Genomic DNA, 12,808 nt, shown 5'->3' with positions numbered 1-12,808 from the left:
GTAGATTTTCTGTTCTCAATTCTTCATGTACTTCGGGCTGGTGATGTGATGCAAAGGCTAATCCTCTGCCTGTGGTGCTGGCATCCTTTATGGGTGCCAGTTCTAGTCCCAGTTGCCCCTCTTCCAGTCCAGTTCTCTGCTATGGCCTGGAAAAGCAGTGGAAGATGGCCCAAGTGCTTGGGCCCCTGCACCCACATGGGAGACCAGGAAGAAGCAGCTGGCTCCTGGCTTTAGATCTGTGCAGCTCTGGCCATTGCAGCCACCTGGGGAGTGAACCAATGGAAGGAAGACCTTTCTCTCTGTCTCTCCCTCTCTCTATCTGTAATTCTACCTCTCAAATAAATAAATAAAATCTTAAAAAATATATTCTTTATATATTCATATTAATTACAACCTCTTATTTTAGAAAAATGAGGGTTAATGGTTTATGACTTCTACTAGTCTGTGATTGTTACAAAGTAAAACTTCTAGTCAAGGTATGATTTTGTAAATTCCTTATCAGCAATCAAATTATTATAACAAAAATTATGGTACTAAGTTAATAGTCTTTAAATAAATACAAATTAGGAGAATATTTAGCAACTTAAAAACACCTCACTATCAAAATTATTCAGATGCAGACAAGATAAGCCTCCTTGTGGGGTAACCACATGCTGAATATCTTTTTTTATTTATATGTCTCACTGTCACAGGCTGAACAGCAACAGAACACAGTATGAGAATGATGAGCACTCCTCTAATTCTAGAGACATATGTGCCCTGTCAGGACTTCATTGGCCTAACTCATCAAAAGACTCAGGAATAAATGTTTCTGTTTTCAAGAGAATTGTGGGGCTGGCACCATGGCGCAGTAAGTTAATCTTTCACCTGTGGCACTGGCATCCCATATGGGCACTGGTTCTAGTCCCAGCTACTCCTCTTTCACTACAGCTCTCTGCTATGGCCTGGGAAAGAAGTAAAATATGGCCCAAGTGCTTGGGCCCCTGCACCCATGGCAACTGGGAAGAGGCACCTGGCTCCTGGCTTTGGATCAAGCAGCTCCAGCTGTTGTGGCCATTTGGGGAGTGAACCAATGGATGGAAGACCTTTCTCTCTGTCTCTACCTCTCACTGTCTGTAACTCTGCCTCTCAAAGAAATAAATAAAATCTTTCAAAAAGTCTGTTAAAGTGAATTACAACCACCATTGTATGTTTTCTTTCACAACTTCAAGTGGACATAGCTCATAAAATAAAATAATTCATAGGTTGATGCCATGGCTCACTTGGCTAATCCTCTGCCTGTGGCACCAGCACCCTGGGTTCTAGTCCCAGTTGGGGTGCCGGGTACTAGTCCTGTTTGTTCCTCTTCCAGTCCAGCTCTCTGCTGGGCCCAGGAGGGCAGTGGAGGATGGCCCAAGTGCTTGGGTCTCTGCACCTGCATGGGATACCTGGAGGAAGTACTCTGCTCCGGGCTTCCGATCAGCAGAGCACTGGCCATAGCAGCCATTAGGGGAGTGAACCAATGGAAGGAAGACCTTTCTCTCTGTCTCTCTCACTGTCTATAACTCTACCTGTCAAACATAAATAAACAAATAAATAAATAAATCATAGTTTCATAAATACTAAAGCTTAGACAATTGGTTCCAATGAATAGCTTCTTTCATAATCTCTCTTTATAAATAATTAATAAACCAATTATTTTCTTCCTACTCTGCAAAGCCAGTCAACACAATTGATTTCAAATTTAGAATTTTCTTTTTTTTTTTTTTTTTTTGACAGGCAGAGTGGATAGTGAGAGAGAGAGACAGAGAGAAAGGTCTTCCTTTTTGCCGTTGGTTCACCCTCCAATGGCCGCTGCAGCCAGTGCATCTTGCTGATCTGAAGCCAGGAGCCAGGTACTTCTGGTCTCCCATGCAGGTGCAAGGCCCAAGGACTTGGGCCATCCTCCACTGCCTTCCCGGGCCATAGCAGAGAGCTGGCCTGGAAGAGGGGCAACCAGGACAGAATCCGGCACCCCAACCGGGACTAGAACCCGGTGTGCCGGCGCCACAAGGCAGAGCATTAGCCTGTTAAGCCACGGTGCAGGCCCAAATTTAGAATTTTCAAATCACCCAGAAATGCACAATGTTAATGCTTTTGCAGCTTTATAAGAGCATAAAATAATAACAATTTTTAATTCTTGCACTTTTTAACAGCAGGCAATGTTCAGCCTGAAGCCAGGATCCCAGAACTCCATGCAGGCCTGGGTGAGTTCAGTTAATTATGAGGCCACACAGTATTCAGTGACACCTGTCTTTATAAAGACACATCTCAATACAAAATAAAACTCCCTACTCAGGACTTTTGAGATCCAAGAGAAAACTCAAATATTTTGCAGATGAGTGCAAAGCAGAAATCTGGAGACTTCTGTGAGCCAACAAGTTCCCTGCCTACCTGAGAATCAGCTTGTCACCAGGGAGATCAAGGGAAGAGGACCAAGCAAAGCCACTTGGAACCCGTGCCCAGAGTCTTATCTCTTGAGTGAGCATAAAGGCAGCCAAGTCATTGGGCACTGGCAGTTTTGGACCACCTTAATCCTGAAGTGGGTACACAAACTAGTCCAACTCAATTTGGGCTGAGTTATCAGACTGGAAATCTGGACAAAGATTGTCACCCATTAAGGAATCTGGACACAGGAATGGCCAAAAAAGAACCATCAGGAGATGCGCACAATAGGAGTCAGAGTACTGAGTGGGTAATAAATGCACAGATCCTAGACCAAGGCAACAGGCAATGCCAACCTTCTCTTTTGTTGCAAAGTTTTCTTATTTTATCTTAAAGGCCTTGAGAAACAGATCTGTAGACATCTCATGTGTAAGACAAACATGGATCATTCATAATTGGCCTATAAATATTAGCATTCTTACCCTGATCAATAAGCCTCAGGAACTAGCTCAGGGAGGGACAATTAAAGGGAATCACTTCAGTTTCATTTCTAGGGAAGTATACATCCTCCATGAACTGCTTCTTACAAAATATTTCTCCAATTTTCCAGGAGAAATACATCAACTCTGAAGAGGCTACTTTTTTTTTTTTTTTTTTCCATAGAGTCCAACACCTGTCTTGGGAATCACCTGTGATACCAGGTAGATGGATAAGAAAGCCAATTGGAATCATCAACTAGAAGACAAGATACTTTACCCAAATCACTATATTTCACTCTACAGAAAAACACAAACTGAATCACAAAGAACTCCAGTCAATCAATCCCCTGGTTTAATCAAAGGGCATATTTGCATTACTCCAGATATGCAGGCCTCTCTTTCTGTTGTACCTTCATGTGGACTATCTGCATAGGGATACAGAGTGAGGGGGAGGCTGCAGCAGTAAAAATGGTCAATGTTTCAATTATAAAACTGATTTTTAATTATCTCAAATTCAGTCATAAAAATTCTGCTCTAAGCAAGACACATAAAGCCAAGCTCATCCCTTTCTCAACAAAAATTTAATGCTAACTGCATATTTAGGAGTGTACTATTGCATTTAATTCCAGTACTTCTCTACATCTTATTTTTTAAGATTTTATTTATTTGAGAGGATGAATTATAGACAGTGAGAGGAAGAGACAGAGATAAAGTTATACCATCTGCTGGGTCACTCCCCAAATGGCTATAACAGATGGAGCTGCACTGATCTGAAGCCAGGAGCCAGGAGTTTCTTCTCTGTCCCCTCCTTGGGTGCAGGGGCCTAAGCACTTGAGCCATCTTCTACTGTTTTCCCAGGTCATAGTCATAGCTGAGAGCTGGATCAGAAGAGAAGCAGCTGGGACTAGAACCGGTGCCCATATAGGATGCCAGTGCCACAGGCAGAGGGATAAACTACAAAGCCACAGTACCAGCCCCTCTACATCTTATAAGCATATCTTATCTGTAAGAAGAAAACTGAAAAGTGAGTCAAGTATATCACAAATTATGTTAGAAATTATCTTTAATTAAAAAAAAAAAAAAAAAAAAAGGAAAACCCTATAATAGAAATCCTCACAAATGACCTGTGCCCTATTACTTTATCCTTTGGAATACTTTTCAAGATTTCTTCTGGCCTTCTTACCTTCCCTTGTTCCTCATACCCTTTCAATATCACTGCCCTCTCTGTTCCTGCAGCTCTCTCCCTTTGGAAGCAGTCTTGTAAACTGTCAATCATTATTTCAAAATGTTTTGTAGGAAGGGCCTGAATGGCCTTCTAATGTCCCTTAAATATATATTTCCATAAAATAGATGATAGAGGGGCTGGTACTGTGTCCCAGCAGGGAAGCTGCTGCCTGCACTGCCGCCAACCTATGTGGGCGCTGCTTTGAGTCTCAGCTGCTCCATTTCTGATCCAGCTCTCTTCTAAGGTCTGGGGAAGCAGTAGAAGATGGCCCAAGTCTTGGGCCCCTGCGCCCATGTGGGATAACTGGAAGAGGCTCTCAGCTCTTGGCTTCAGTTCAGGGTAGTTCCAGCCATTGCAGCCATCTGGGAGTAAACCAGAAGATGGAAGGCCTTTCTCTCTCTCTCTCTCTCTCTCTCTCTCTCTCTCTCTCTCTCTCTCTGCCTCTGCTTCTCTAACTCTGCCTTTCAAATAAAAATAATAATAATAAAAACAGACAGTAGAGCATACTGGGAAAGCCATTGCCTGTGATGCTGGTATTCCATATTGTGCATGAATTTATGTCCCAACTGTCTACTACTGATCCAGCTCCTTCATGTGCCTAGGAAAGCTACAAAAGATGGTGCTTGTGCTCCTAATCCCACATGGGAAATTTGGAAGATACTGGCTCCTGACTTTAATCCAGTCCAACTGCAGCTGTTGTGGCCAATAGGGGTGTGAACCAGTGGATAAATGATTTATGTCTCTCTCTCTCTTTGTAACTCTGCCTTTCAAATAAATAAATATTTTTAATTTTTTAAAAAATTTAACAAATGGCCCTATATATTCTGACTCATCTTGACATGTAACAAGAGCCAAGAACGTTGCTGCTGACTTTATGTAGTGCCTCCTCAATCCATTCTATAAGAAAAAAATATGTATTTCTTTTGCTATCCGAGCACTCGAATCTAAAAGAAACAATACTACCCAGTACAGCTCTGTTTAAGGCTGCTCCTGCACTGAAGAAAAGTAAAGGAGCAAGGGGCCCAAACCCTGTGTGGAAGGCTGGCAGTCTCCTCCTCACTCTGCATCTGAGTTTCTGGTTAGAGATGGAGACAAAGGCAACTCCAGATACTGCAGCGGTACACAAACAGCCTCAATCACAGACACTCCTTGTGTTGTGCAACAGAAGGAGAGCACAGAGCACTATGTAAGGGAGGAATACATTGAACGAAAAGGAAAGTATGTGAATGGACATAGCTAAGAATTTCCCCACTCTGCTGATCATGATCTCAAGGATGTCCAGGCCAGAATTCCATTTCACTTTGGAAAGCCCACTCCATAAAGTTTTCTCCACCTAGGTGTATTCTTCTGTGAGGAATCTGTCTTCCTGTGAAGGATGGTACCACCACAGACTGAAAACCAGTCAAAAAGCAGAGTGATGGCTTTAATTCTCAGAGGTGAATGGACAACCACATCTATGAATTCTGCCTTGAAAAATAAGCTTCCTTCTGCTCTATGAATCTGATATAGGTTTGGGCTAAAATGAGAAACACAGAGACCAGTTGGGTCTGTTAGGTGAGAAGAAAGGAAGCTTGATTTCCAGTTGTTACTTTGTAGCATGTTAGTTTTGAGAGGATTTCATTTTCCACTTCTATTTGAAGAAATGGAAAGGTAGAATCTGTGCCAGCCTAACACATGGCAGCTTTAGCCATTGATGACATCACAGCTTGCTACCCAAAAGTGGCAGCCAAAATGAACTCAACAAATGAGAACCAAAATAAAACAGGAGTCTAACATAATAACAACATTTGTTCAGCAGATATTACCAAGATCCTGACACACAGCATAAAGGGTGGGGCTGGCTTTGTGGCACAGTGGATTAAGCCACCACCAAATGAAATACTGGGATCCAATATGTGTGTCCACCCTTTAAAAAAGATTTATTTGAAAGTCAGAGTTTTGGGGGCAGGTGATGTGGCACAGCTGGTTGAGACACTGGCCTGCATCCCATATGGTCACTGGTTTGGATCTTGGCTGTTCCACTTCCAATCCAGCTGCCTGCTAATGTGCTTGGGAAAGTGGCACAGTTGGCCCAAGTCCTTGGTCCCCTATATCTATGTGGGAGATCCAGAAGAAGCTACTGGCTCCTGGCTTCAAATCAGCTCAGATCTGGCCACTGTGGCCATTTGGGGAGTGAACCAGCAGACTTAAGACCTCTCTATCTGTCTCTATCTCTATCAATAACTCTGTCAAATAAATAAAATAAATCTTTTAAAAATGTCAGAATTATGGAGAGGAAGGAGAGTCAGATGGGATGGCATTGTGGACTAGCAGGTAAAGCTGCTGTCTGCAGTGCTGGCATCTGCTATAGGTACAAGTTCATGTCCTGGCTGCTCCACTTCTGATCCAGTTCTCTGCTAGTAGCCCTGGAAAAGTAGAAGATGATCCAATACCTGGGTCCTTGACACCCAAGTGGGAGACCTGGATGAAGCTCTTGGTGCCTGGCTTGGGCCTGGCCCAGTCTTGGCCATTGCAGCCATCTAGGGAGTACACCAGCAGATGGAAAATCTGTTTCTCATTCTCTCCCTTTCTCTATCTCCTCCTTGCAAATAAATAAATAAATGCTAAAAAAGAGAGAGATCTTCCATCTGAGATGGCTGCAATGGCCAGGGCTGAACCACACAGAAACCAGGAGCCAGGCATTTCATCTGGGTCTCACACATGGGTTACAATGGCCCAAACAGTTGAGTCATCCGCTGCTGCTTTTCTCAGGCCATCAGCAGGGAGCTAGGTTAGAAGTGGAGCAACTGGGACATGAACTGCTGCTCATCTGGGAAGCTGGCATTGCAGATGGTGGCTTTCCCCATTGTGCCACAATCCCAGCCCCATGAGTGCCAGTTTGAGTCACAGCTGTTCCACTTCTGATCCAGCTTCCTGCTAACACAACTGGGGAAGCAGAAACAGATGGCACAAGTACTTGGGTCCTTGCACCAACATGGGACACTGAGTTGGACTTCCAGGCTGGGCCAGGATTATTCATTGCAGGCTCTTGAGTGAACCAGCAGATGCAAGATCCTCATCCTTCTGTCTCTGCCTCTTTCTCTGTAACTCTGCTTTAAAATAAAAATTTTTAAATCTTAATAAAATAAAGAGAAAGGGTGAGAGAGTAGCCACAGTAAAGTAACAGAGCAAAGCTACAGTTGTGCTGTCCCTCAGCAGCCTTCTGCCTTAAGTGGGAAGTCTCTGGCTTACAGACACTGACATAAGACACATTCAAAACACATTTCAAAACAAGAGATGAGAGGTTTACAAGGCATATTGATTTTATGATGACTTTCATCCATTAGGTACACTGGGTTTAGGTATATGCCTTTTGTGCAGCCAAGTTAACCCAGGGTCTAATTCAAAGAGATATACTGAGGAAGATGTGCTGACAGGGGAGACAATGTCCTATTGCTCTTATAGCATCATAAAGGGAAGGAAAAGGGCTACTCATGTCCATGGTTATAAGGAGGACAGAAGCACAAACATTTCAGAAGGGGGGAGCAAATTTCAAATATAGTTATTTTAAGAAAATAAAAGGAAGTAAATTTCAGAATATAACGTGGGGTAGAAACACACCATCAGTTCATCAATTCTCACAGGAATCCAGGAAAACTGCCCTGTCTACCCATAAACCAAATGTTTCAAAACACATTTTCTGATTAAATTCAGAAGATTACAGGAATCAGCACTCTGGGTGTTCAAATGCCAAATTAAGTTTTAGTTTCCACTATGGGCAGATGTAGCCGAATCACTCAGAACATGAGAAAAACTTTTCGATAAGAAACATGAAATATTCAGTCACACAGAATAACTGTGCTTAGTGCTCAAAGTGAACCCCAGGATAAGCACCCAGAAAACCTGTTAGGTCTTGGGGCCAGCTCCATGGTGTAGCATGTAAAAATTTATTTATTTATTTAAAAGGCAGAGTTACAGAGAGGCAGGGCACAAAGAGAAGTCTTCCATGCACTGATTCACTCTGAAAATGGCTGCAATGGCCAGAACTGGATCTATCTGAAGCCAGGAGCCAGAAGCTTCTGTTAGGTCTCCCATGCAGTGCAGAACTCAAGAACTTGGGCCATCTTCCACTGCTTTCCCTGGAGACAGCAGGAAGCTGGATCTCAAACCAGCACCCATATGGGATGCCAGCACTGCAGGTGGTGGCCTCACCTGCCATGCCACAGTGCCAGCCCTCAAAATAAACCTATTTTAAAAAGCATTTTAAATGAGGGATGGGAGAGAGTTTGTTTATCCAAAGCAAGGATAACATAACATAACATAACTACTACACAGAAGAAGCTCCTGGCTCCTGGCTTTGGATCGGCACAGCTCCGACCACTGTAGCCAACTGGGGAGTGAACCAGCAAATGAAGACTTATCTCTCTCTGCCTCTCCTCCTCTCTGTGTTCAACTCTGACTTTCAAGTAAAATAAATAAATCTTTTTAAAAAATAAGGTAACTACTAGTACTCATTAACTTAAAAAATATAGAAATGTAATGAAACTCAAAATATAACCAAAATCATCATCTACTACAAATTATAATTTTTTTTTTGACAGGCAGAGTGGACAGTGGGAGAGAGAGACAGAGAGAACCGTCTTCCTTTTGCCATTGGTTCACCCTCCAATGGCCGCCGCGGCCGGTGCGCTGCGCTGATCCAAAGGCAGGAGCCAGGTGCTTCTCCTGGTCTCCCATGCGGTGCAGAGCCCAAGCACTTGGGCCATCCTCCACTGCACTCCCTGGCCACAGCAGAGAGCTGGCCTGGAAGAGGGGCAACCAGGACAGAATCCAGTGCCCTGACCAGGACTAGAACCCAGTGTGCTAGCGCTGCAAGGCAGAGGATTAGCCTGTTGAGCCATGGTGCCGGCCCAGAAATTATAATCTTTGAGAGTCATATTAGACAAAATTTAACCCCTCCCCCCCTTTGAAAAATGCACATGGGACTGGTGTAGTAGGTTAAGCAGACCCTGGCAGTGCCAGCACCCCACATGGGCACTGGTTCAAGACCTGGCTACTTCATTTCCAATATAGCTCCCTAATTCACCTGGGAAAGCAAAGGATGATGGTCCAAGTGTTTGGGCCCCTGAAATCAAGTGTGAGAACCAGAAGAAGCTCCTAGCTTCTCATTTTAGCCTGGCCCAGCCCAAGTCATTGTGGCCATTTGAGGAGTGAACCAACGGATGGAAGACCTCTCTCTGTCTCTCCATCTCTCTGTAAATCTGCTGTTCAAGTAAATAAAATGAATAAAAAAAAAAACCCTATACAATGTTGTATTTTGGTTATTCCCTCATACAAAGAAAGCTCAGATGAACTGTAGATGAATCCTCCTGGCTTGATGCAATTCAGAAGGAGGATTGTTTTCTGCCACCCTGTGCTAGACATCAATGAGTTATTAATGGGAAGATGAAAGGACACATCAGACTGCTTCCTCACATGGCACCTTTTCTTAAATACATCACTGCTACATTATCAGATTATGTCTCTCATATGAAACATGTCTCTCCTAAAAATTTTAAAGAACTTGCCAGAAACTTATAGCAGAGCAGGGAATGATGTGCCAAGAACAGTGAGTTAGCCTGAGTAGTTTAGGAATCCTGTTCTTGGCTGTTTTCAAGTTCATATTAATGTACACACAACATAGTTGCTGATAGAGTGTCTTACAGTTGTTTCCTGGGTGTGAAGCAACTGTTTTCAGCAGAAATATAACTGCTTGCCCACTTACAAGCACTGTGATAGGGAGTACATGGGAGAAAAGGTCAAAAACACACTGGGTTTGAGAGGAAGAATGCTGTTACTCTAGCAACCTCTATCCAGGATTCCCTTTCTATTTTTACTTCCTAGGTAACCTTACTATGCTAAATGAGTTTCACAGATTAGTAATCTGGTGACAACAGGACTCTAACAGAATCTATGAATCACTCAGTTAATCAAGTGAAAACGTCATTATACTGAAAGTTAGTCTATAGTAATAGTTTTCAGGGCCACATTGCTCTTTTTTTAAAAGATGTTTTATTTATTTATTTGAGAGGTAGAATTACAGATAGTGAGATGGATAGACAAAGAGAAAGGTCTTCCTTCTGCTGGTTTACTCCCTAGTTGGCCAAAATGGCCAGAAGAACTGCACTGATCAAAAGCCAGGAGCCAGGAGCTTCTTCTGGGTCTCCAACATGGGTGCAGAGGCCCAGGCACTTAGGCCATCTTCTACTGCCTTCCCAGGCCATAGCAGAGTGCTGGATCAGAGGAGCAGCTGGGACTCAAACAGGTGCCCATATGGGATGCTGGCACCACAGGCAGAGGATTAACATACTGAGCCACAGTGCCAGCCCAAAGCCACATCTTTTACCGTACTGTGTGGGCATCTCTGTGGGGGGAGAGGGGCACATTTTCCCTTTTCTTCCTTACCCCTCTTCACATTAACACCTTGTACAAAGGCTTCCACAGACCAGTCATTTTGAAAATCTATCACTAACATCCTCCCATGTTGAAAATGCCATGGGGTTAAACACAGAACCCAGAATAAGAAAAGTAACTTGAAGCTGGTGTTGTGGCTGAGCGGGTAAAACCATATGGGTGCCGGTTCAAGACCTGGCTGCTCCACTTTTGATCCAGCTCTCTGCTATGGCCTGGGAAAGCAGTGGAAGATGGCCCAAATGCTTGGTCCCCTGTACCTGTGTGGGAGACCTGGAAGAAGGTCCTGGCTTCTGATCCATGTAGTTCTGACCATTGTGACCATCTGGGGAGTGAACCAGCAGATGGGAGATCTCTCTCTTTCTCTCTATCTTTGCCTCTCTGTAACTCTGCCTTTTAAATAAATAAATAATTTTTTTTTTTTTTAAAGTAACCGGCCGGCACTGTGTCTCACTTGGTTAATCCTCTGCCTGCAGCGCTGGCATCCCATATGTGCACCGGTTCTGTCCCAGTTGCTCCTCTTCCAGTCCAGCTCTCTGCTGTGGCCCAAGTGCTTGGGCCCCTGCACCCACGTGGGAGACCAGGAGGAAGCACCTGGCTCCTGGCTTCGGATCAGCACAGTGTGTCAACCATAGTGGACATTTGGGGGGTTAACCAATGGAAGGAAGACCTTCCTTTCTGTCTAATTCTGCCTGTCAAATTAAAAAAAAAAAAAAAAAAAAAAAGCAACTGGCCCTTTAATTAAAACCATATAGACTGTAAGATAATCAGCTTGGTGGAGCATTGAGTGACTGTAAAGAACTAGACAAGAAAAATTGATACTTTTCTGTATTTATGTTTTCGTAGCTCTCCACTATGAAAATCCAGATTGAAGTAGCTCATTATTAACTCACACGGTAGACTTGCATTAATTTCAGTTCACTTCTCACTTTGCAAAGGGATTGGCAGCAGGTAATAAAAGTTGACATCCCTAATAACATGAGAAGAATGGTTGAAGACAGAAATCGAAAAGCAGGAAAATAAATCAGCCTCAAGCTCCAGATTGAAAAAGAGTCTGTTAATTATACACGGAAGAGAGATCAATCCACAAAGCTACTGCACAAGCTTCACGTGCTGCTGGGAAAGTCAGCCAAACACACAGAGCCCCAGCTGTCAAATGTGTCCACGGGATCCAGCATGGGGTCCATGAGAGCCAGATCCTACTCTGATCTTCCATCTCCACCTCTCCGGAGCCTCGGGCTCCGGCTGAGGGCCACCAAGCCCCACCCAGCTGGAACTACCAGGGGATATAGCCTAAGGCCCAGCCACAAGGCATTCTCTGACCCACCCAAAGTTAGAACTGGGCTTATTTAAATGGGAATCCTTCCTTTGCGTGTTCTCAACTGCCCTGCTTGTGCCGTACCTCGTCCAGTGTACTTTAAGGAGAATTTGAGCGAGGCGGACTGTGGGACCGGCCGAGAATTCGGAGACTGGGAAGCAGCGGTGGGAGACACAACACCTGGGCCCCAGCCTTGACTCTGCCGGAGAAGCTCCCAGGATCACTGAAAAGCAAGTGATCGAGGTCTGGGAGCCGCCACCCGCCATCGCACCCACCGCTCTCCCACACACGCATAGATGCCCCCTCCTGGTCTCCATACTTGCCGTGGAAAATCTCGGGAGCAGGTCCCCTTTCTTCAGGACACACGGGGAGCAGAGCGGAGAGGGTGGGACAGGAGAAGTCACTGGAACTTGGGACCCACGGTGGCAGATGCAGAGGCACAGAAGCGGCGGGCAGCAGGTCTGGGGCTGCGCTCCCGAACCGCCTGCAACTGCACTTGCAGAGCAAGACTCCCCAGTGAATGCGGGAGAAGGAGCAGCGCGGCCTCTTGAACTTCTGTTCCTAACGCCGAGCCACATGGAAAGGCACGCGCATGCGCACGTTCTTCCGCATGCACACGCACAGGCGTTCAGAGAGGAAAACGTAAGAGCACCGGGTGACTCTGGGAAATGGAGTCCAGGCCAGGGCATTCCTGGATAGACTTACTGGCCCTCTCCTAGGACTTCAGTGTGGGGTGGGCGGAGACAGGCTGGGAACCAGAGGGCCTTTGCTGTTGTTTACATCCCTCCTTCCCTTCCTTCCCACCCCAGACCTCAAGGGTCAGCTGCTGTTCTTCCTTTCTTGAACAAAATCTTAAGAAGTGACAGCCACTGCTGCTGAGTCCCAAACCCCGGTTCCCTCACACACGCTGTTTCCCTCAGAAAAATCCTACTGGCTGCTTTATTCCTGGACAGC

The 12,808-nt window shown here is 44.8% G+C and overlaps 1 protein-coding gene across 1 annotated transcript in view; it reads right to left on the bottom strand.

Moving 5' to 3' along the window:
- LOC133755327 (zinc finger protein 585A-like) overlaps nt 1-12,433 on the bottom strand; it is a 54,855-nt gene extending 42,422 nt beyond the window's left edge. Inside the window, 1 exon segment of the mRNA XM_062185468.1 lies at nt 12,178-12,433. Within this exon segment, the coding sequence (XP_062041452.1) occupies nt 12,178-12,432 (255 nt within the window). The 5' untranslated portion in view covers nt 12,433.
- Between the last annotated feature and the right edge of the window lie 375 nt (nt 12,434-12,808).

Source organism: Lepus europaeus, unplaced genomic scaffold (genome assembly GCF_033115175.1).
Source record: "Lepus europaeus isolate LE1 unplaced genomic scaffold, mLepTim1.pri SCAFFOLD_3_1, whole genome shotgun sequence".
NCBI lineage: Eukaryota > Metazoa > Chordata > Mammalia > Lagomorpha > Leporidae > Lepus > Lepus europaeus.
The sequence above is the reverse complement of the archived record's forward strand: the minus strand, read 5'-3'. Positions and strand labels throughout refer to the sequence as shown.